Source organism: Manduca sexta, chromosome 24 (genome assembly GCF_014839805.1).
Source record: "Manduca sexta isolate Smith_Timp_Sample1 chromosome 24, JHU_Msex_v1.0, whole genome shotgun sequence".
In the NCBI taxonomy this organism is placed as follows: Eukaryota; Metazoa; Arthropoda; class Insecta; order Lepidoptera; family Sphingidae; genus Manduca; species Manduca sexta.
Window position 1 is genome coordinate 7,285,615 of NC_051138.1, and position 25,760 is coordinate 7,311,374.

Here is a 25,760-nt window from a genome sequence, read left to right on the forward strand (position 1 = left end):
TTAGTAAATAGATAGGCCAAACAAATATAAAACACTAATGAAGGTATCTTTTAAACAATGTTTTCTTAATTATGTACATTACAATTAATACTATGTAGTTTCTTTGTGGTGAAAGTTTTGTACCTATAAAGTTTGATAACAATAATGATTATTGAAGAAATTTTTACTAGTTATACATTATTGTTGTTATAAGTAATTGGTAGAGGTCTTAATTAAGGGCTTAGCCAGCTTTAAATTAAATATCAAAATCTTCAAAATGTGAATATCGATCCAGGGAAACAAAGCAAAAATTTCATGTAGGTAATCCCAATCATTTTATACAATTATATACAAAAGTATGTAATCATGTTGAATCTAAAATTGTTTGTACAAACACTTTTCCTTTTTTATTTTAGGAGACCAAAGGCATCTTACATTGAATACTAATGTTAACAAAACTGATAATATCAAATGTAATAATAAAATAATTTCTTTTACAGGATAGTGAATGTAATGCAAGATATTCCAAATAAATAATAGTAAAATATACTCAGTTTTAACAACACATTATTTTTGTTTTATTTTTTATTTATTGTTCAGTCTTAGATAACATAATATAAGTAAAATTTCTATACATGAGTTTGAATGTTTGTTAATTAATCAGTTTTACCTTAATAACTAAATGAATGTGTATGAAATATGGTACTCAGACAGTGAGCTGTGGATTGAATAGAGTACTTTTTATTCCAAAAAGATTAATGCCGGTTGAGCGGCTAATAGAAGTTACTAGGTAATAGAGCTATAATTTTTTTAAAAATAACGTTTAATAGGCAATATACACTTATTTTAATTATTGGTGGTAAGTCTGTTATATGTGAGTGTCTGTCTTGATAGTTATAAGGTGTCTACAGCAATGTCTATTTCTATAGCCAAGTTAAACTGTGTCCATGCACTGATGTGTACCAGTTTAGAGGAAATTGTAACTAGCGTAATTACTTTATAAGACCTAAAATCTTTGTCTCATTCTGAAAACCTACTGTGGAACGTCACATAGTGCTTTACAATTCAAAGTTCCGGATGGCATTGTACTGTTTATGGGCGGTCGTATCGCTTATCATCAAGTAAACGGCATCCTCGTCACATTATTTAACTAAATAAAAAAAAGAATTTGAGTTAATGCCTTGTCGATTTTGCAACAAATTTTATAATGGAAGGTCCGTAGAATTCCTATTAATATACGTTGTTAGCGCTAATTTAACATAAACTGCATAAGCACAACAGCATTTACTATTATTCATATAACAGCATTCGTGTAAAATCTTCAGTAGCATTCAATATATCAATTCAATTCAATTTTTAAAATGTGGCTTTTAGTAAAACAAATCAAGTAAATAAGTCTATGACATTGACATTTGACAATAATTTTGAAGTTATATTTTTTCGTTTGAAAACAATCACAATCTACAGAAATTTCTTTAAATTACTTTTATATTCCTTTCATGTTTCTTACATTTAAGTATATACAAAAATGGGATTAAATAAAGTTTGGCAGTGATTTATTCGAGTTACATCATTTAATATCACGAATACAAACAAAAAAAAGCCTTTTCAAAAAAACCGATACTTGCCGATTCGAGGGGGATGAAAGATTTCTGAACGCATTAACACATCGTAATATAAAAAATATTAAGCATAGACAACCTATCGTACGGCATACACAATACCTATTTTTCAATTACACATCGTGGCGCGTGTATGAAACGCGTTTGTGTTTAGAGCTTGTTTTGACAACACGCGTTTACTGTGTGTTATCGCGAGTAGCATAGGGAATCAACCTACAGGCGTGTGGTTTAATAGTTTCGTCATTGAATCACATGAAAAAAGTCGGGGCGGTTCGAAACATCGAGTTGAACCGCGCGGGTCAAAATTCGCGTAGGTGAGTAAATGACGCACTTTAAGTTTGGCGATTCATAACTCAAGTAACCCAGTAGAGCATCTAATAAATTCCTTAGCAACCAAATAAACAATCCTTTGAATCAAAGAAAATTTACAATACTACTGAAATATGTTATAAAACTTTTGTTTGCATAGAAAATGTAATCTAATATAAGGAATAATTGAATTTAGTCTAATTGGGTACCTCTTGTAGAATAGGATTAAAATCCCAATAAGTTTTATTAATTGCGTCTATATCTCTAAGTATAGCGTATCGATAGTGGAAGATGGCCGATGAAGAGCCAGCGGCTCCTGGGGAAGGTACATCTGATCTTACTAATATTATAAATGCGAAAATTTGTGAAAATATTTTGATGTTTGTAAGAAATAAACGAATTAACCGCTGAACAGATTTGAATGAAATTTGGCATGTGGATAGACAATGTCTTGGATTACTTCATTTAGACTACTTTTTGTTCTGTTAATTTGCTTCCGTGGGAAAAATTAGAATTTTAAGTATTTTGTTAAATAGATGGCGTTGGCGTTTTAAGATTGGCCCTTTAAATGATTAAAGCGCTTTAGGGTCTTTTATTGTGAGAAAGGCTATTCATGCCACGAGTATGTACTATGTATACAGGTGTTTATCCACCACGACCGACTGGAGCAAAAGTAACTTTATCGATAAAGCACATTTCGACTTCGACATCGACTTGCACTTATCTTATATTGTGGTAGAGATTGAAAATAATTGTCCATATATTTTCTTAATACTTTCAGCGTTACCTTTTTGAAGGAAATATGGGAGCCAATCTTTAGATCTCTTGATAATCTGTCTGGATGCCTCTAAGTCAAGCGCCTTTTTTGAAACTAGGTTATGAACTTATTTTGCTTATAGTTTGCGTATATTTTTAAGGTGAAGAAGAAGAAATCCCAATCCCGGAAGCTGAACCTGAGGAAGAAGAGGCAGAGGTTGAAGAAGAGTCTATCCTCACTGAATACGATCCTGATGATTTCGTATCGGGCGCCGTCAACACTTTGGATTCTACAATACCAATCGATTTATTTGATTTTGAGTATCCTTTTCTAGGTCGTTAATTACGTAATTGCTAACATTAATAATACTTATTATTATTATAGTAAAAAGAGCTTCCGCGATGTTATATTAAATGTGGCCGTATTGTCTTTTATATAAAGTTATATTATATGAAATCAGAAATTAATATATCCTTGAAAATACACTTCACACAAAACTTAATTATCTATTTTAAGTCAGACCAATCTGAATAAGTTGAAAAATCCAATAATGTACTTAAGCTGTGAAAGCATAATTTATTGGTGAATTTAATTTCACGTCCCGTTGAATTTAGATTACTTATGTAACTAACGTATTTGCCTCCCCCCACCAGCGGGCACGCTAAGTTGATCGCCGAATGTTTTCCTTAATAAAATATGAAGATATTCTTACGGCTACAATTGCCACAAATATTTCAATTTGTGTGCATGCGACGAAACGGTCGTATGTTGGGCAGCTGGCAGCATCATTACATTTTTAGACGTCAACACTAAACAGACATGGTTCAGGAGAAGCACCACTGGAGGCTCGATTGGAAGTATTACCGTAATGTATTTCATATCACATGTTATGATAATGCGAAGGTAACAGTTAACAGTTGTTTGCAGCGAATTATGTTCCTTAGCAGTAATTTAGAACAAGAAGGGCTAAAATTTGGAGTATCAGATGAAAAAATTAAGTTATTTCCCCTATGTATAATATTTTTAGCTTCTTGAGACTCAAAAAGCAAGAAATGATTGAGTAGATCATTTGCCAATTTGCTCCTTTTTATTTTATTAATTTGACTTCTCGAAAGGTACTTAAATTCATATCCTCTAATCAAGTTTTTTTCCCGCACTAAGCTTCTATTATATTTTGAGGCCCATTCAGAATTAATTTCTTAAAAAAAGTACATCTCTCTCAACTTCCAAAAGATTGGCTTCAGTTGTTTGGAATAGTTTACCTTATTATTATATATTTTTTTCGTAATATCCATTGTAGTCATACAGAAAAGACCCGAACTACCGCATCGCAATAGCAGAAGGCAGAGAAGGTTATCGTAACCCGTTAATAATTTTGTATACGTGGCCACAGATGGATATAGACGCGGTACTCCGGGATGGAACTACCAACGCGTATTCCATACTTGATTTTAGGTACGATTACTTATTAAATGTTTTAGTGTTTGTGTTTTATGTCAATAAATGAGCGTTCTCGTGTTAATCACAGTTGATATATTCATGTTTCATAATATTATCTGACCATCACCCATACCATTCCTTTAAATATTGAATTGGAATCATAACTTAAGTAATATTGTAGTAGTTTAAAAATTTCAAAAAGACTAAATTATTTTTTTACATAAATTATTCGTACTTATATTTTTGCATACTCCCGTTCCGTGTTTCCGTCTATAATTCGTGCATCGCAAATGTATGAAACAAACGCTCAAGGCCGTTTGCTTTGTGAAAGGCCTATATAAATATTTAACAAGAGTGTAGATAAGGTTGAAATGTAAGTTTGGTAAATAAAGGGCTTGAAGGTAAATTTATGCATATTTTCGTAGCCCCGATGGTGAACTCCTGGCGTCTGTAGGTAAGGAGCCAGATTACAATTTAACAATTTGGAACTGGAAACATCACAAGATTCTTCTTCGCACCAGTGCGTTTACATTTGACGTGAATACCGTTATGTTTTCACCTTATTGTCCGGGACAACTGACTACGGCGGGTAAGACGATATCAATTAGGAAAGTAAATAGTAGAGTAATTTTTCAACACTTCTAACAGTCTTTTTTTATTTATTGTCATATTAAATCGTTGCACCCTAAGATTTAATTTATATAAGTAAACAAACGTTTTGGAATTAATTGCTGGTACTTAAAAAAATTTAGGAAAACACTCTTCGTGCTGGCTCGGATATAGCATTCATTTTTCTCACGCCACACAATAGTGCGACTTCCCGAGAAGAGCGAGACATCCAAAAAACAATTAAAAAGCGGCGATAGCCTAGTTGGGTGTGGAACGGACTGCGAAGACGAATGTCCGCAGGTTCAAATCCCAAGGGCACACACCTCTGAATTTCTAAAATCATGTGTGTATTCTTTGTGAATTTATGGTTCGCTTTAACGGTGAAGGAAAACATCGTGAGGAAACCTGCACATCTGAGAAGTTCTCTATAGGAATTTCGAAAGTGTGTGAAGTCTACCAATCCGCACTAGGCCAGCGTGGTGGACTAAGGCCTAATCCCTCTCAGTAGTAGAGGAGGCCCGTGCTCAGCAGTGGGCGAGTATATAATACAGGGCTGATATTATTATTATTATTATTATTATACTTAAAAAAAGCAAAAAATTAAAATTATTTTAACAAAACATTAAACCGCCTTCAAAAACCACTCCAAACCAAAAAATAATTTCACATAGCAAGTATATATTGGATAACAATTTTGGAGTCGGTGCCTAATTAAAATTGCTAGTTAGCTATATTTGTTGCATAGTCCATCTATGAGCTAAATTTCTTTCAAATCAATTAAAAGGAGTAGGTTTGCGTGTACTACAACATACACAGTGAAAGGTGTAATACCAAGCACATGTATGGTGTTTCATCTTTTTATTTCCTCTTTTTTCGAGGCAGGGAGTGTAATACACCCACATTTGGCCAGCTATATGTAACAGGGGAAGAATTTGGGTAGCGTACAGTTCACAAAATTAAATATTTCCTAATAGCTTCCATTTGCTGTGCTGCGGCGATGTGTTTATCTCCAGTGACGATCTGACTTGCTGACTTTGTACGCTGGCAGCACATTGTTTTCGTATATTCGTTAATGTATTTATCTAGCTTAACTAGCAATTTTAATTAGGCACCGACTCCAAAATTGGTATCCAATATATACTTGTTATGTGAAATTATTTTTGGTTTGGAGTGGTTTTTGAAGGCGGTTAAATTTTTTTTAAATTATTTTTATTTTTTGCTTTTTTGTGTTAGCAAAAAATAGACCGTCTCAATAGCATAGTTGTGTTTCGCTCACGATATGACTATCGCGCTGAGGAGTTACACTTCTGAGTACCACTGAAAAGGGGAAAAGGTGTGATGCTATATATATGTATGTAAGAAGTAGATTCAAGCAAACCTAACGCAAAAACACAACTGATATTATTTGGCTCACAGTAAAGCTATCGCGCTGTGGCACTACACCTCTGCCTACCCCTGAAAAGGGGAAAAGGTGTGATGCTACATATATGTATGTATGTAAGAAGTAGAGTCAATTAAACCCAACCCAAAAACACAACTGATATGTTTCACACACAGTACGACTATCGCGATGAAATGTCACGCCTCTGCCTACCCCTGACACGGGGAAAAGATGTTATGCTATATGTATAAGTATGTGAGAAGTATAGGCAACTAAACTCAATGCAAAAACATAACTAAATACCTCACAGGAAAGTTAAATTCGCGATTTCGTTTTCTTGGACGACATAATTATTCTAGTTTTTTTAATTTTAAAACCAAACTAGGTACCGAAGCGATCTTGAAATTTTTTTTCTAATATTCTTGAAAAAAAAAGAATGTTCCAAATCGGTTCATAAATGAGCGAGTTCTGAGGTAACAAACATACAAAAAAAAAAAAAAAAATTCACGTCGAATTGATAACCTCCTCCTTTTTTTGAAGTCGGTTAAAAATAATCTGGTTTTAGGTGCTGCACATATCAAGTTTTGGAAAATGGCTGAAACATTTACTGGGTTGAAATTAAAAGGAGAGTTGGGTAGGTTCGGAAAAACGGAGATTTGCGATGTGCTTGGAGTATATCCAATGCCTGATGAAAAGGTAAAATAATGTTATGTTTTTCGTGGCATTGTTAGCAGGGATAAAATAAAAGATATGCCAAAAAACTTATACACGTAAGTGAACGTGTTCTATAGTTCTACAAAATATGTTTTATTTAAGGTCGACTACCGGCACCGCTGGTTAGTAGCCTGCTTACTGATGATGATGTTTTAGTGAACACATATTTTATTAAAACTAAACAAACTAAACTGCCTGCTTGTTGTCTTTGTAGAGTAATAAAAAGATTCGAGTGTATTCCTCTATATTTAAAATATTATTTCAATTGTTAGGTATTGTCAGGATGCGAATGGGGAAATGTTTTGGTATGGGAAGCTGGACTTGTTAAATTAGAAGTTACTCAGCGTGGACGGAAGACATGTCATAAATCGCCTATAGTATGTAATGTTTTTGAAATATCTATGCTTTATTACCTTTCATACCTGATTTCAATGTATCCTTTGTTCACTTCTACTTCATTTAGTTATCTGTTTTGATCATTTTGAAACTTTGTTTGTTATATGTAGAAAATTGATATTTAAATAAAATAAGGAGTTAGCATTTTTCACCGTGGTTTATTAACAGTCTTAAAAAGTCATTAAAATATATCGTTTGGATAAAATTTAGATTCAGTTCATGCTAAGCCCTGCGGGTGATGAGGTGACTACTATAGCTCGCGACGGATGCGTGCGCGCTTGGTATTGGGACACGGTAGAGCAAGCAGACCCTCCAGAAGACGATCCGTATGTCGAACTAAATCCAGTTGCTGAAACTTGCGTGAGTACTACGGCATTGTGACACGTAGACACCCTTAAATAAACGTTGTTAATTAATGTTTAAACTAATCACTATTCTGTTATTTTATGTCCTTTATATTGAGTGTCAGAAACAAAACGAAAAATGTTACAAACGAAATATTTTCGTACACTTCATGCTGCCCCATATTATTCCGTTTTCTCTTATACCCATTCCATGGTTGTCTGTAAGAGATTGCCTTGGAAAGACCGCTATTTGTAATTGTTTCTATTATCTTGTTCCATGATTTATATTTCTGGTGTACAAGAAAGTGTAAATAAATAAATAAGTAAAGAAATATTTACCTCGGTCCTTGATAATTTTTTTGCAGGTACCTGGCTGCCAGATAATGTGTCTGAAACACCAGAAAGATATGTATTGGTATGCTCAAGTAAGTGCCGTAATTAAAATTAGTCTACTTTGAGTCTTGTGTTTTTAATATCTTTATCATTTGCAGTAGCTAGTTGTACAAATTTTGTCTTTTTGCGTTTTATCTAATATAGCTTATCCATTTATCCGCTCAAACAACTTCTAGGATGGCAACGGTGGTATATGGACTGCTGAACTGGAAATCGATAAGATAGAGTGCAACCATCGCAAAGTGTTGACTTGTCACGCAGGCAGCGTAGTCGCGATGGCGGCTTTACGGACTCATCCAATACTAATCACCGCAGGGGAAGACGGGGCATTACAGGCGTACAATACAGAGACTCACACGCTACTAGCTCGATATCAGTTTCCTAAGCCAATTACTTGTTTGTTATACCCGCCTATTGATGTGAGTACCGATATATTGAGATTTTTATAATAGATACCTGCGCAATATAATTTGCGACGCACATAATATTATCTAAATGCAAACATTTATAGGTATTTTTGCGAATATTCTAATTAAAAAAAATGCTTTATTCATCACATAGGCGACCATAGTTGCACTTATGATAAGTCAAAGTACATTAGAATATTTAATTATTACTTAGATACAGTAGCTTATGTAAACCAACGACAATTAATATTGAACATAAAATAAATGAAATATTATAAAGTAAATAAATAAGACAGCTCGGGCTGGCAGGAAAGAAGACATAAAATGATGTGTATATGTAATTTGAAATAAACAATAAGGGAGGAACACGTCGCGATCCTAGCTAACCTACCAGCCTTTCACTAGCTATCTAAGAGATAACTACCCGAAGAAGAAAGGCAGAAAGAAACTCCGGGCTTTATTTGTTTGTCATCAATTTTCCATTGAATCTTTTATATTATTATTATTTTAGAAGTCTTTTGTATATGGTGCGGTAAGCGCTACAGAAAATGTTACATTTGTAAAAAAATAATTAAATAAAATCGGGTAGACTAAAATTGTGACGACCAAGTGAATATATTGGTAATAAAATTATAATCAATCGACTTGACCAATTTACAAAAATACGATTTACTGAACGGGCAGCCCATTTAACTTATAAACAGTTAAGTTACTGAAGATTTTTAATATCCTTAGTTACAAATTTTTCCTGATAGCTATATTTAAAACTGCTCATTTACTGTAGTTGGACGAAACATCTCGCATCCTACTGGTTGGGTTCGCTGATGGTATAATGCGGACCCTGCTTCTGCACCCCGAACGTTTGGAGTCTCAGGCCTCGATGATTGACATACGAGTGCATTCAGCTCTAACCATTCACAGTGACGATTCGTTGCATGCTGATGTCATCGATATGATTTCGGTAAGTAACTATCTGCCGCGTCTTCAGAACATTTGTATTTATTGCACTCAACAAACATTGTTAACGAAATAAATTAAATTATCGATACTGAACTTAAAGTATTTGTATAGTGATGTGCCGGAATACTATAGAATATTGAAAATCGGACGAGAAACGACTCTACTATAAACCTCGATTTAATTAAAGATGTATATTATTCAATACGGGGTGGTTGAAAAGACAATAGTAGTTCTTATGAAACACGAGAAACTACAAAATTTTCTCGACATTTGCAGCTTTTAAAACCGCACTCAAAGGCCGTCACTCAGATAACAATAAACGAACAACGCACACTGCTAGTCACCTGCGGAGAAGATAGCACTATATTCATGTACCAACTACAACTGGGTACACCATTCACTTTAGAAAGATTGGGGTTTATTGAAACTCCTAATAATATTGCTTATTTGACGTGGAAACCGGGAGAGGTACGTACGTATTATGTAGTTTATTATATCTGGACCAGAGGAAGCTTTCCCATTCCCTACAAAAAGAATATTTTATAATATTTTAATAAAAACTACATACAGCACTTATCTGTCTATCTTGAATCCATCTAGTATAATCGACTTATTCAATATATAGACAAAACTTGTAGCGTAACTTTGTGTTATTTAAAAATAACAATTAGGTTATATAGATGATAGAGTTAATATAATATTTGCAGTGTGCCATATCTTTTTATTGTTTTAGGAACGCGTGATACTTCTTTGTGGTCAAGTAGGATTTATAATGGAAGCCGTACTTCCAGACGTAGAAATTCGTAAATATAGTGAAATAACAACATTCAAACTTGATTTTGTTTCGTACAAAGAAACGCTTGTAAAAAAACATTTGTGAGTATCTCATACCCACGATAAAGTTTGATTATTATGTGATATAGAGTATTTGAAGGAAGTGGTACCAATTATAATACTGTGTTATGAGAGAGCGTTCCTATTGCGAAAGGCGAAAAAACACATAGTTTCACGTTTATTTTCTTAAACATTATTTATAATGTTATGTTTCAAATAGAATAATAAATATTTATGACCCTTGTAATGGTCAATATTTTAACATATCTCAGGCGTGCCTAACTAATATTAAATATTGTTTTTATCAAGCATGCGTAATCGACCGTTTCCCACGGAAGAGGATCTCGCTAGCATCGACGAAGAAGCTTTGAAAGCCAAAGATGACGATAAAGACAAGGACGAAGACGAAGAGGAAGAATGGATCGGAGAAATTGAACTGAGTAAGTTTGAAATTAACCAATAACCTGTGCTAGTTCATAACAACCAAAATAATATATTGCGTATTTCTTTCCGTATCTGATTTTAAAAGCAGGGATGCAATAATTGTTTTCTAATATTATTACAAAAAAAGCGGTTTAACGGTGAAGGAAAACATCGTGAGGAAACCTGCACATCCGAGAAGTTCTCTATAGGAATTTCGAAGGTGTGTGAAGTCTACTAATCCGCACTAGGCCAGCGTGGTGGACTAAGGCCTAATCCCTCTCAGTAGTAGAGGAGGCCCGTGCTCAGCAGTGGGCAAGTATATAATACAGGGCTGGTATTATTATATTATTATTATAATATTATTACGTAAGGTCTCTAAAATATTGAGAGATTTAAAGGACAATACGACTATAGAATATCAATTTGAATACATTTTAGTGGAGAGCGAAAGTATGTTAGGCACAACGATCACTTGGGCGCAATATTGCGACGAAGGTATCTGGGTGGTGCAGAAAGGCACAGGTTCATTATTACTGGTGAAGCCCGGAAATAACAAGGTTCTGAAATACGGGCCATTCCCGCGCGCCTGGTGTGACGACATCACGTCGTTGAGATTTATGTGAGTAATTGCAGATTTAAATAAAATATTAATTAATTTATCATTTTTAGATATTCAAAATTTCTTTCAGCTAAATCTGTGCATGTTGCAAATATTTAAAATTTTAAAACTAAACTTTGCAATAAAATAATGTTAGAGTTTTATTTCAATGTCAAACATGCGCGTAAACATAATTTAATTGCATTTGAAAACGTTCACCACAGATGCGACGGTGAGTACCTGGTTGTGGGCACTAATACGGGTTATATACGAGTGGTACGAATGCCCAACGAAGAGGAAGATACACCAGAACATCACTACATGACATGGATGATGGCTCAGCAAAAACTGCTCAAGAAACTTAAAGGGCGACGCTTGGCTAAAGAGGAGGTGGGTGATCAAAGTTGTCTTTGACCTAGAAAAGTCTTTCGTAATTTTGGTTTTAAAAATAGTAGACAACTAATCACTAACAAATTTCTGTCTAAAACTTAATTAATTTTATAATGATGAATTTGCTACATTTCCTTTCCTTTTGTTCCCGTTGTTTTATCTTTTATGTAACTCAACATATAACATCGATAGGTACTTTAATTATTTTTCTTCCACAGTAATATTATAAAAAACATATTTTAAGGCAATCGAACCATTGATGGCCCATTTAATTATAATATCTTCATACAAGCGTTTCGCGAAAAAAATATAATGTATAACCTTTCATTAAATTACAATATATTACTACATATAAAATTGTATAATAAAAAAACAAAAAATCGTAGTAAGTTTTTGCATTATTAAATTATATTATTACTACACAAAAATAAACCAAAAACATGTATACTAGGGCATATTAGGAACCGCGCTGTTTCAGTCACACTACCTTATAATAGAAAATTTTCTTAATACGTTTGCGTTTCCGTTTTAGACTCAACCTACGCCACGTCTAGATTTTATAGACAACTATTATCTCCCGATGCACGACAGCTACACGGGAGCAATAACTTGCCTAGAGTTTAGTAACGACGGAACGTAAGTTATTTTTACAACTTTGTTTATAACCATATAGAATATAGAAGTACTCAATTGGTAGAAAAAAAATACTACCTATTTTAAGTGAATTTACTCATGATGATGTTCCAAATCAAGTCAATTGTCGTTGTTTTATCTTTATACTAATTAATTAATTTCAGCCATTTGTACACAAGCGGAGAGGACGGTAATATATTTTCTTATGCAATAAATTTCCATAAACCTTTATTCACTATTAAGGAACCGCCGGATTTATCTGAGTTACCAGTAAGTTAAGCTATTGATATTATTTTTTTATAATAATTAATAGATTACAAAATAATCGATTAAGAATCCTTTAGTCGAAATCCTTAAATATTTATTGAAAAGCTCATCACCATTATTATTATTTGTAGAAAGTGAAAAAATTAAAAGAACCGAGTACTATAGAAGGAGAAATAATGTCTCATGAGCAATTGAAGCAAAAAGAGGAATATGACAAAATGATGGCAATTGCAAACGCTCATAAAAAGCGCGTCAGGGATCAGCTGGCTGAACTTACTGCGGAATATAACAAACTAATTAAAGCGTAAGTAATGCGTTTCGTTTCCTTAGTCTTAGATTTGATATTAGCACTATTCTCATGTTAATCTTGCAAAATTGGGTCAGTAATTTTGAATTCCCCAGATGTTGCATGAAATAAAATGGTTGGGCTATAGACTGATGTATTTGGTTTACTTTGTCCAAGTGTCATTATTATTCCAAATAAGGCGGAGTGACAGAGTTAATTTATTCACTGTATCGGCGGTCGCCCAAGACAAAAAATGTCTGAAATGCGCCCATTGTGAAAATAAATACACGACACTATATTTTGTTATACTTTTAGTAAGTATACTTTTTTCGTATATTTCCAGTAACCGTTTACTACCAGCATCTCAGCAAATTGATATCACATTAGATCCACGGCCACTTCAAGTACAAGAAAGGGAATTGAACGACGCCAAAGCATTAACAAGGAGAAAGTTAGCCCATAGGCTTGAAGCTTCCGATTTAGCTCTACATAAAATGTATTCGAGAAATATTATACAATGTGACGTGTTTCCTTTTACATTAAGAGCTATTAGGTCTGTATGTTTTTAATATGTACTTGACTACCTACATTTATAGCAAGGTATCATTATTTTTACAACTAACATAATAAATAATATATATTTTTAACTTTGACATGAACATTGAGAATTCGTTGTCATTTCATCATGGTAAAAGTATCTACTTAAAAATACATCTCCTTATGTTTACTCATTGTGGTCCACCAACACCCATAGCCATAGAATTCGGGTTGCATTGCAAGCAAAGGAATGTTAAATAATCGTAGATGTCAAAAAAATATAATAAGTATATAACAATTTGAATACCCCCAACTTATTTTTGTTAATTTTCACTACTCTAGGGATCCTGATGTTATGATCAGACCTCTGCGACAAAAGAATCTTTCAAGGGCATTCTACAATCAACTAGAAGAAGTGCACGAGAAAATGGCTGAAGCTGCCTTGCGTGGAAGGTGAATTGGATACAATATTCAAAGTAGTTGGCATTATTATAATACATAGGTACTCATAAACTTTGCGACATTACATGCGGCTAAAGGAATGGAAATTTATTGGAAATGGCAGAAAAAGAACTTAAGTAAGTGAACAAAAGTAAAACGATGATTCTTATTTTATTATTTACACACACACACACACACACACACACACATACACAAAATCACGCATTTAAATCTCCGAAGGGGTTTGCAGAGGCGCAACCAGGACACCCATTTTTCGCCATGTGTGTTCCGTCCCATGATGTAATAGGGGGCGAGCCTATCGCCATATTGGGCACAAATTTCAGACTCCGGGCTGATACTTAGTAGAATAACCCAAATATGTTATTAATATTTGAGATGATTTAGAGACTAAGAATGTCATCTTAAAATGTAATTTTGACCATATCTGAGTTTGCAATCGACGCTTTAATATAATTTTACCACCATCTTCAGGCGCACGGAATCAGTAACTCGTCGTGCAGCGGCGCGAAAATCGTCATGGGGTCCTCCAAGGGTCGCTTCATTCTTATTGGGTCTGCCACCTCACCAACCACATCCCTTAAAAAAAGCGCTCAGAAACTATCGCTTACGCCTACATCGTCATCACATGCAGTTTATAGAGGTATTATTAATAATATTGTTATGGTGATGTTGTTATTCTAGTGACGCACTTTGGATTTAGATACGTTTATTTTGACTGACTGATTGCATTAATCTTGCAGTTCGAATGCATGGTTAAGTCCTATCACGCAAACTACATGTAAGTTATACCAAACATGCAGTGTGTTTGGATATTGGAAACGTGGATTTAATTCATTGTAATTTTTCAGCTTCTGTTATAATAAAATATTTCTTTTATAAATTATACCATTGCAATCATGTTCTTAAATCGGTTTATTATTTTATTTAGTGGCAAGAGCATCTATCACATAGACCAGACCCTCACGCGATGCCGCCAGGGGCCGCCGAGGCATTAAAGGAGGCAGAAGCTTCGATCGGCAACAGATTGCTGAAGACGCAACCGGATTACGTCGCACCGCCCGGACACAACACGCAGTTGCGTGTCTGTCTCAACAGGAAGGAGGTTTGATGTGATATTTTTGAATGTTTTTTTTAAGTCTCGAAATAAGGCTTATTTTAGTGTCGTTTTTAGGGGTTGTTTCAATTTCATACTCATTATCATAAAAAAGGTACACAATAGTATTGTTATCTACATCGAGATCGTTAAAGTTTATACATCTCCATGCTGTATTCACGAAACATACTTAAATTAGGGTATTCTTATAGATCTATGACAACAAACGCGTGTTTAACACGAAAGTGCTAGAGTTGCGCGACCACAAGCTCCGACTAGTGGCGCGCATGAAGCTAATCGGCGAGCGGCTGGCGGAGATCCGCGCCGAGATCCCGCCCAAGCAGGGGAAGAGCCCGCCGCACGTGCCGCAAGTCGACGAGGACCTCGAGTTCCCCGAAAAACATCTTGAGGTGAGGTTAATTGAGTGCAAACGTTGTCTAGGTTACTCACAACTAGTTACAATTCAAGTATTGAATTCAAACTATCGATAACAGAAAAAATAATATATTTTGTTTGTTAAATAAGAATACACATAAAAGTTGTTACTATTGACTTATTTATTTTGACTAGTTTGAGGTTTTGATTCCTTACAATACCGTTTAATAATAGTCTTATTTTATTTATGGATTGTTTTTTTTCTTGGCACATCGAAGTAAATTACTACCTATTATAAACGTCTAAAAACTTTAATATTTGTTCCGCGATTCTTTTTAAAGTTTTTTGTATACCTATAGAGAAGGTTTTACTGACATAAATCTATATAAGAAAATCGGTGTTGGTTACTCTAACAAACTGCTTTACATATAAGTATAATAGATCGAAATTGAATTGCATCTTCTACGTCATTTTTACCTGTTTAGATTGAAGTGTGCAAATGTTCTGTTTTTCCCAGATAAAACCTGAACCAATACAGCCTGGAGCTAGAACGGCAACAGCCAAGAAAGCAGCTCCCGAACGGAGGAAGTCATTTCTATACCCGCAACCTAGAATGCGCCAACCACGGGTCGCAAGATTTGTACCAATAACAGGTTACACTTTTTACAATACAGTAAAATAGTATGCCACCTAAAATGTTTTTTTTTCACTGTTAATATTTCCAAAACTCTACCTATATATATTAGAATTTTGTATGACTTTTAAATTAATAACCACATATTTTTTGTAATAACGACATATAGTTATGTAGTAATGACCACATATGTTTTTACGTAATAACAACGCACATACACACGCACACACGCACATACGCACACACGCACACACGCACACACGCTCACACGTACACACACATATATGCTCCTCTAGAGACACTATCCCACTTTTGACTGCCTGTTATTTAAACGTGTAAACAAAATGTAAATCCGTTATTGGCCTTAAGATAAGTGTATCAGATTGTGTCACTCTAGTATTAAGGGCTGTGGATTTTTTAAATAAATATAAATATAAACAAAATGTATAACCACATATTTTTTTAATGCATTGACTTTATATCTTAACACGTGCAAGAGGAAACGTAACAATGCAGTTTAATAAAATGCAGAGACGCGTCCACTTGCCGCTTCTTGGGAGTTGTTGAAACCAAGGCCAGATCACGAATTCTCGCCTATGGAAATAGAAATACGCGAGAGGCGCATAGGAAGGTAAATATTAACATAGTTTTGGCGATTATTGTTGATTTAATTTAATTATAGCGGCTAAAATTTGGTGTGGAGTAATTTAGTTTAGATTTTGGTCAATGACTATAGGTTACATAAAATGAAATGTGAATCAATTCTGAATATATATGTATCTTGAATATGTTTGGTTATCAGGCACATGTATGAACAAGACATGTTGCTTGCGGATGCAGAAGTGTCGGTTCAGCAGTTTGATGCCCGTTTGCGACAACTTCAAAGAGAGCGTATTCGAGTTCAGGTATCATCATATAATGTTTTTTATGCACCTGATAGGGATAAGTACTAATATTGTAGGTGGAATATTTTTCTAATAAACATTGTTTTTAGGAGAGAAATCAACTTTTGGAACTGCATCTATACCAATTACACAGGGAGATGAATGTGTTAAATCGTTTCGAAGCTCATGAAGACAGATTGGCTGAACGCGTTTATGTTAAACTAATGCAGGTAATTTTAGATTTATTTGAAATAAGATATTAAAACACTATACTAGTAATAAATAAGCATACAATAATTTAATAAACCTACCATAGGTGTATATATATATATATATATATATATATATATATATATATATATATATATATATATATATATATATATATATATATATATATATATATATATATATATATATATATATATATATATATATATATATATATATATATATATATATATTTATTTATTTATTTTATTTATTTACAAATCAAAGCACTTACATTATGTGGGTTATTACCACTACAACTATATAGAAACTTTTCTTTGGCTAATTTCGAACGTCGTTAAATTACCTAATTACTAGGTGCGTGGTGTTCAAGAGCAAATAATAGAATGTGAACATCGCATCGAGGAGCATCAAGTTGAAAAGGAACAGTTGGATCTGACTTGTCAAGAATTGCAGAGGCAGTTCAAACGACTGGTTCAAGATAATAAGTTTGCCGATTTCTTGCGCAGAATTTTCAAGAAGAAGTACCGCCCGCCGCGTGACCGAGATGAAGATGGTGTGTTTATTTATTTGTTTTGTTTTGGGGCCTAAGGGCTTTATCGGGGAATTTTTATTTCTGTTTTACCGTATTTTACAAATGATTTGTGTGGATAATTTAATGTTATTACATACGTATTTGTGACGTAGGTTCTTTTTAAGTTAATAAAGATGTTTGACCATCTAGTTTGTTACATATCATGAAAGCAATAACAAAACTGTACTATTCAGAGTCGTCCGAATCGGAATCATCTTCGTCATCAAGCGAGGAGGAAGACGAGGGAAGTGTTGACAGCCGCGACATCGGCCCCATACGACTCGACCCCAACGTGTGTCCCGAGGGATGCGACAAGGACGTCTACGACAAAACTTACGACCTGCGGAATACTAGGTGTGTGGCCAGAGATATAAAAAATGGCATAAATAATAATAATAATATCAGCCCTGTATTATATACTGTCCCACTGCTGAGCACGGGCCTCCTCTACTACTGAGAGGGATTAGGGCTTAGTCCACCACGCTGGCCTAGTGCGGATTGGTAGACTTCACACACCTTCGAAAATTCCTATAGAGAATTTCTCAGGTATGCAGGTTTCTTCACGATGTTTTCCTTCACCGTTAAAGCAAGCCATAATTCACAAAGAATACACACATAATTTTTTAGAAAAGTCAGCTGTGTGCCCTTGGGATTTGAACCTGCGGACATTCGTCTCGGCAGTCCGTTCTATAACCAAATAGGCTATCGCCTATTTAATATAATTTATGAAATTGTTGTTAAAAAAATAAGATACAAAAACTTATAATTCTTATATTACTAATAAGTAATATTATAAATGCAGACATAGACATGAACAACAGATGATGGACCAAGATCGCATGGTGGATATGCTGAGAAAGGACATAGATGCGCACAACAAAGTCAAGCAAAAACTTTCAATACAACTGAACAAAAGGAAGAACGAGCTTCGTGAATTTATGGTAAATAAATAGTATATAGAGCGACATATTACTAATTTATGTAAGTCAACGGATTTACAAAAGATAGTAAGCAAGTAGGGGATTAGTATCCGATTGGGCTTATCGTTCCAATTTTATGGTTTATTACTTTACAATTTACTTATTCTAAATACAGCTGTATCACAGTATAGTAGTTCTACAGCGTAGTATAATGCACCACCTCCGTACAATAGACGTAGTCCATTGTTATTTTAGATGGAAAAACAGAACTGCCTAAACGATGTGGACCAAGTGATAGTTCTGCGGTACGATCAGATTAGGGCATCAGCGTTGCGCGGCTGCACCGGACCGCAGGGGTTGTCACAGACAGTTGTGTTCCCGGAAAGGATGCTTTCTCGGCTGAGAAAACGAGTGCTCGAGCTGCAGGATGAGATCAAACAGCAGAAGCAGAGGCAAAAGTACGTAAAATTAACTTTAAGATTCCAGTATGACCTGTATTCATGACTAAGTTACATAATATTATTTAATATCTAGAATGATTACTTTATTACTTCTTATATTTTTTATTATTGTCAACGTATGATATTTAATATTCCATGGGTGGTTTGCCAAAAATAATGAAAGAATAGTCCCATTATACAAATAGTACAGTATTTTATGAACTATTCTGTTTTTAGGGTAAATCGAACCCATCTATTCCGTATGAATATTGACCTTCGTAATATGGAAGCTAAAGCCCAAGAGCTCCGCGCGAAGATGAGGGATGTGCTCACTCGCAAGTTGGGCAAACCGCGAAAAGTGGACAAAACACTCGACGACCTGCTAAAGCAGATGGCGCGACGGCACAAGTTCGCCGCCACGCTCGGCACCACGCCACAGATGGTGGCACAACTTAGGAAGTGGCGGGTATTGTTATAAATCTACATATTTTGAGATGCTTGTATTCATTTATGCGACTTTCGTTTTTTACACCTAGACCATAAGTCTGATTTTATTTCATTTGTAATCAGATTTTTTAACACACAAATTCTATTGCTTTCTTATTGTTTAATGTTTTAGGAGCGTCATAGTGAATTGGAGAAAAAATATCTTCAACTTCTGAATTGTTATTCTGATCGTTTGCGACTTGCTGCAGCTCTTCAAGCAGATGTTCTACCGCAAAAGGTATTATTCGTTCTTGCACTAAAAAAAAACATCATACTTAAGTTTTTATTTTAGTATAATTTACCTACCTACAAGTTTATTTTAGTACCCTCTAATAATTTCATTACCTTCTATAATCATTTAATAGCTTCAGAGTAACAAGTTTTGAATGTCGACTCATTCGTTAATTATATTAAAACAGCCTGCTAAAGATCCTTCTGAAATGGCTGGAAGTTACAAACCGCAGCAATACCAACGGGATGTTGTGCGCTTACGCATCATACGGTCTCAACAATTGCAACAGATTCAGGTACATTTTTATTTGTTTTGTTTATTCTTCGCTAACATTTTTTTTGTGGAGTGCGTGTGTATTTGATCGTGATGACTTTGTTATCCCACATAAAATGTATTAATATTACTTAGTTAAATCTTGATATTGGCTGTCGTCTGTATTTGCTTGATTTTATCATAATATACTTTTTATCATCGCTAATTGTTACGGAATTAACTTTCACGATTGCTACAGATGCTACGTGAAGAAATCCACAACATGAGATTAAAACCGTTGTCACATCTATCTCAGCCTGAGCCTTACTCCCCACCAGAATCCGTCCACTCACAGATCAATCTTTTCGTGGTACCCCGTACGATGAGGCAGCAGAAACGTAAATATTTCCCCATGTAAGTTGTATTTAATAATAATTTGAATATTGTATATATTAATTAATAAATAAGAGGCAAGAAGAATAAAAAATATATTAAATAATTACTTTAGCTCCAATAAGCCATGTAATCGCAACCAAATCCATATTTTACAAGGAATCATTATTTCACCTTCTGATGATATATCATCAGAGCTATAGTTCCGTATCTATGATATAAAACTATTACACTACCATTAGGTATACATCTTGATTATCAATAATCATTGCAGAACTCCTTTGGGATCACAGCAAGCACTGATACATGATGTTAATGTAATGACACTCCTTTACGATTGCTTGGACGCAATGCGAGTGACGCGGGACGATGCAGACGAATTGCTTAAAGATCTTACTGTAGAATTACCTGATATTATATCTGGGTAAGTATCTATTAGGAACCTGTAGCGAAAGGTCCATATAACCCAATTCCTGCTTGCTTCTATTTCATAATTTATAACTAACTATCATAAGGACGATTTGCAGACCGCATTTGTACTTATTTTATGTTATGTTTAATTTATCTCGTCACTGTTGGGAACTAATGATAATACGATTACTTGGCAATCAATTTATTAATAAATTTTGAATTTCTTTTTCACCACCACGCAGATCCAAGTCTCGTTTTGACGTGGTAGATGCATTGGTACGTAAATGGGTTGTGAAGTATGGCGGGGATCCAAGTCAGTACAAGAAACAGACACGTGCGTTCGATGCATTGGCTGCTTTGGTGGACCGACTCATAAGGCAACAAGTAAGAAGCTTCCAGCAGTAATATGTATTGAAATACACTAGATTTATAACTTTGAGGCGATAAGTTGTTAAGTTTCATACAAAAACCCAGGAGCCCATGGTACATTGCTGCTCTGCGTCAAAAATAGACATAGCGATGGTAGCTTACATTTGTATAGACCTGAACAGGTTTGAACCTAGGCCTTGCAAAATTATATTTGAATAAATAAACAACATGATAAAACGTCATCTATCGTTGTGCTCAGTGGCATTGTGTATACTTTTGCCGTTCGGGGCGAACCCTAAACTAGCCACCCATAGGAGACGGCCGAGGCGCTAAGCAAAAAAAATCTCATTTTAGCAATAAAAAAAGAAACACAGCTTCAAGTTTTTATTTTACATTCTTTACCGGCCACATAAAAGTGACCACGGGGCTAGCTGCAACATTTGTTCCGCCTACGTTACGCCGTTGGCTGCACTACGTAATACATTTTGTACCTGAGCCTATAAAGAAGAAAAAGTAGTGACTGCATCAGCAACGTGGTAATTTATTATTAGCGAACCGCCAAACATATTTTTATTATGATAATAATATGTGAAGATAGAAATATTCCTGTAGGTGGAAGCAATGGAAGGCACACCCGTTGGTACCCAAGGTGTAATGGAGTCTCTAGAACAAGCGCTCAAGGGCGTGGCTGGTGCTGATCAACAATTGTATAAACGACTAGGTTCAGCGCTGGCGGCGCTGTTTCACACTGCTGAAACATCAGATCTAGGTAAGATGAGGATTTTGACTTAACAATTAAAATTATCAATGTCAATCAAATTGTTTTGCGTAATAGTCTAAGATCCCGCTGCAGAATTAGTGCACTCATCGAGTATATGTTAAAAACTACATTATTACACATATTTATGCTTAGAAGAATATATATCTACTAGGTTGCCTATTAAAACTTGGCCGCTAATATTTTTAATTAAATTATTGTTAATTGATTTTTCGGAAAACATTTCATTCATTTGTTTTTCAAATAAAATATCGTCCACTTCATGACAATACACATAAAGACTCTGAAAAACCACGGTTGCCGTTGCGCACTTGGCCGCACCTCTTCGCAGCCAGGTGTAAACAGGTATGACTATGATACATTTACTCGTTCATAATGTATATTTATTAGCTATACATCAAATTAAAGCTGATTTTTTTCTGTTGATCATGATACACGGTTGCCTAATTAAATCTGGCCGCAAATAAGGGTTGCTGACTCTTAAAAATGATAAATATTATATATAATAATATATAATGTTAACAGTCAGAAAAGGATAGCGAGTACCAGCTGTACGACACTTTTGAGCCATTGCGCATGCGCATGATGATAGTGTTCTCAACCAACCGTAATAATGGTATTGGCGTAGAATGTAAGAATATTAATAAAGGTAAATGAAAGTACATTCATATGAATTTACAATCTCAATTCCCAGAAACCCCAGAAACAATGACATCGCTCGTGACCTCGCTGGTTGATGAACAACATCCGCTCACATCAGAAGCAATTAATGAAATCGATATTTTAGTTGTTATGGGCAATATTAAAGGTTTGAGTTATGATTTACTTCTACGATAATTATTTACCTGTGTTTTATTATAAGCTATTTGTTAAACTTTAAGTGATCGGCACATAAAAATGCTCTAAAACTGTAGTAGAGAATGGCAGTTGTGAGTAAAAAAGATTAACTCAAAATGAGTCCTCTGGTAATTAGATACGAAATAATGATCTGTATTTACAGATTGCGGCGTGAAAGTTCCAGATGATGAGTTGCAGCACATTATACAATTAGCTATAGAATGTCTGAAGGCACAGTTGGTGGGTGGAGAAGAGGCGGATAAACTTGACAGGGAAGTCGAAAAGGCAATTGCTAGGGTATCGGTATGTATTTATGCCATATTTGCGATTTTACATTATTGTTCATGTAGATACTGGTACAATAAGTAACGCATAATACTCGTAGTAATAATAAATATTCATTTAAAGTATTTCGGTGTACAAAGTAACGCTAGAAATAATTATTATCTAATTACCAAAAATAATTTTGCAATATTTTTTTCCAGGAAAAATTATAGTTGGGACGACTGACTGCAATAACTAGATACTTACCTACGTAGGAACGTACGATGAAACGAAGTTTTGATTTATTTAATTGATCTAATTGATATTATTTCCTAATAAACTTGGCGGCATCGATGAAAATTAAGCTGTATTTTCATTATAATGGTCCATATTAACCCTAGAATTATAAGATATACATATTAATTTGGCTCCACGAATATTACCTAAGAAATATTAACTTAGTAATTTAGAGGCTAATGTCATTAAATGAATCCCAATTCTTAATCTTTGATCCGATGATGGACATACAGTAAGTCACATTTAATAAAAAAAAACATTCGGATTGATCCATTTTCACGATCGATTGAATAAAGATATTGGAACTGTTTATTGAAATTGATTGTAAAACCGCAGCAATCGTGAATAAATATCAGCTAATCTCTAGTTTATTTTCTATAGTCTATGATTTGACCAACATAATAATATAACTTTGTTCTTGTTTTTCGCAGTTGGTAAACCTGCAAAGATGTCAACCGTCAATCTTGCCAACCTTAGATTGCGAATATTGAATACTCAGATTGAATATGACAATGACAAGTGACATATTATATGATATATCAAAGTTAATGTGTTTTTGTTCCATACTCATGTAAACAGTCATAACTTGTATATTTTGAGTTATTTTATTTAAGCTATCTCTGTTTATCCTTACATGATTAAAGCAATCTTTCTCGGTTCTTTCTGTTGGATATGGACAAGTATATAATAACTTACTAACTCTATTGGTCTGGGATGGACCTTGAAAGATAATATTTAGTTGTTTTGGACTATGACCCTTAATTTTGAATTTCTTTTTGATAACATTTGTTGGAAGAATAAAATACCATTTTATATATAAACAATGTCGCAACCACAAAGAAAAGCTGTTTTAAACCTTTACAAAACGGTACGTAGCATGAATCTACTTTTATTTTAATAATAAATATATGCAATTTATCATATTCTATTTTGATGAAGGTAATTGATGATAATTCAAGTTATGCAATTTTTTTGTTTCAGTTGTTATTTTTAGGGCGAGACTGGCCCCAAGGTTATGACCTCTTTAGGAAGAGGTTGCACAAAGTGTTTTCAAAGAATAGTGAAGAAACAGATCCAAATAAAATTAAAATTATGATAAAACATGGCGAGTTTGTCATTAAAGAAATTGAGGCACTGTACAAATTGAAAAAGTATAGAGCCATGAAGAGAAGATATTATGATGACAATTAAAATCATTTAGTTGAGACAATATAAAAAACAAACCATGTGTTGGTAATTATAGTTTTGCTTTACTTCAAAATTTACATGATTTTAAGTATTGGCCGGTATAACTATATTTGTCTAAGAGAGATGTCAGTTGAAAAAGTAAAAAGAATTAAGAGATATCTAAAAGAGTTGTACAGGGTCTAAATAAAAAAATGGAAATCATTTAAATAATATTGTTTGAAGTTGTTCTGTTTTGAAGCTTAAAAAAATTATAGATATTTTTTATTGAAGTTAATTGCAGAACCATACTTACAAAATTTATATCTTTGATCTTATTATATTTTATAATACAATCATTATTTACGGAGCAAAATTGTAAATTCCCCTCTTTGCTTCAATAATGTGATATATTGAAAATATTGATTTGGACAAAGTATTTTTCACATTTAAAAAGTAAAATTAAAGCAAAACACATTTTTTTTTCATTCACTAATAATTGCATATAAGATACCACTTTTTAAATTCAGACATGTCAATATTAAAATGAAATAAAAATTCTGATTTGTCAGACTTATCACATTATTGATGTAAAGTGGCGAATTAGAAGATATAAAAAATAATTAAAAATGCTTTAATTAAAATTTACTTACTTAGTGAGACAGTCGTGAAATTATGTTGCTCTTATATAGGCTGTGTATACACAATATGGGCAGCTTTTATACATATTATTAGTTTTCTAGTTTTGTTATTTTATACCCTTTTCACTTTGCCTGGGTTTGAACATGGAAAAAAAAAATAAATAAATATATTACATGTAACTAATATAATAATACACAATGTAAATAATATTCTATATTTAGGTGCAATTTTTGAAATGTAGGTTATATTAATAGGTCAAACCTTTGTAATTTTAGACATTCTTAACCAGTTTGGATTAATATACGATATACACATCATTCATGTATACTAGTTATTTATAGGGATTTTGTGATTAATATGTGGCCTTTTTATAGAGAGTAAGCCATTAATATTCAGGATTTTGTAAACACTATGCCCATAATATAAAACCCATGCTCAATTTTTGGTTTACTTATTTCAAACCCCCTATATTTTATTAGGAAATTATCCAAAAAAGCTTTTCAATTGGAGGAAGTTAATAAATAAAACCAGTTTTCTATGTTATAATGTATTATAGACATTTTTATAGTGTACATAGTTCATTACTAGTAAAATTTAAAATAAAATGAAATAAAAATCTATGTAATATATTTCTAAAGAAAATAAATAAATTTTTCAATAACAAAATTTATTATATTAAATGGCAAGTGATATGAAATTCTAACTTTAGTGAAATTATTTCATTTATAGGTATGTACATTAAA

The 25,760-nt window shown here is 33.7% G+C and overlaps 1 protein-coding gene across 2 annotated transcripts; it reads left to right on the forward strand.

Moving 5' to 3' along the window:
* The first annotated feature begins 1,732 nt into the window (after positions 1–1,732).
* On the forward strand, positions 1,733–25,456 carry LOC115448738 (cilia- and flagella-associated protein 44). 2 transcript variants are annotated; one of them, XM_037442449.1, is made up of 44 exons: positions 1,733–1,915; positions 2,180–2,235; positions 2,828–2,987; positions 3,370–3,532; positions 3,968–4,122; positions 4,533–4,696; positions 6,663–6,793; positions 7,084–7,188; positions 7,418–7,567; positions 7,917–7,976; positions 8,121–8,363; positions 9,136–9,312; positions 9,588–9,779; positions 10,045–10,187; positions 10,455–10,585; positions 11,007–11,187; positions 11,391–11,556; positions 12,089–12,192; positions 12,354–12,459; positions 12,588–12,760; positions 13,086–13,295; positions 13,622–13,732; positions 14,213–14,381; positions 14,670–14,843; positions 15,047–15,244; positions 15,727–15,862; positions 16,375–16,474; positions 16,646–16,748; positions 16,838–16,957; positions 17,316–17,514; positions 17,727–17,886; positions 18,335–18,473; positions 18,708–18,910; positions 19,130–19,358; positions 19,512–19,616; positions 19,798–19,905; positions 20,122–20,276; positions 20,530–20,679; positions 20,909–21,050; positions 21,648–21,804; positions 22,508–22,621; positions 22,814–22,953; positions 23,136–24,079; positions 24,193–25,456. In XM_037442449.1, the coding sequence occupies exons 2-43, from the start codon at positions 2,202–2,204 to the stop codon at positions 23,145–23,147; spliced, it is 6,072 nt and encodes a 2,023-aa protein (XP_037298346.1). In that variant the 5' UTR covers positions 1,733–1,915; positions 2,180–2,201; the 3' UTR covers positions 23,148–24,079; positions 24,193–25,456. The 2 variants fall into 2 exon arrangements, with proteins under 2 accessions (XP_037298346.1, XP_030032146.1); XM_030176286.2 differs by lacking the exon at positions 1,733–1,915 and having other exon boundaries at positions 1,952–2,235; positions 4,061–4,122.
* The last annotated feature ends 304 nt before the right edge of the window (positions 25,457–25,760 follow it).

Excerpts from the sequence above, each read along its gene's own strand:
- LOC115448738 (XM_037442449.1), top strand. The coding sequence starts at position 2,202 with ATGGCCGATGAAGAGCCAGCGGCTCCTGGGGAAG. Across the intron at positions 15,863-16,374 it reads AAGATTTGTACCAATAACAG|AGACGCGTCCACTTGCCGCT; the intron begins GTTACACTTTTT and ends AATAAAATGCAG. Across the intron at positions 19,359-19,511 it reads CACAACTTAGGAAGTGGCGG|GAGCGTCATAGTGAATTGGA; the intron begins GTATTGTTATAA and ends TTAATGTTTTAG.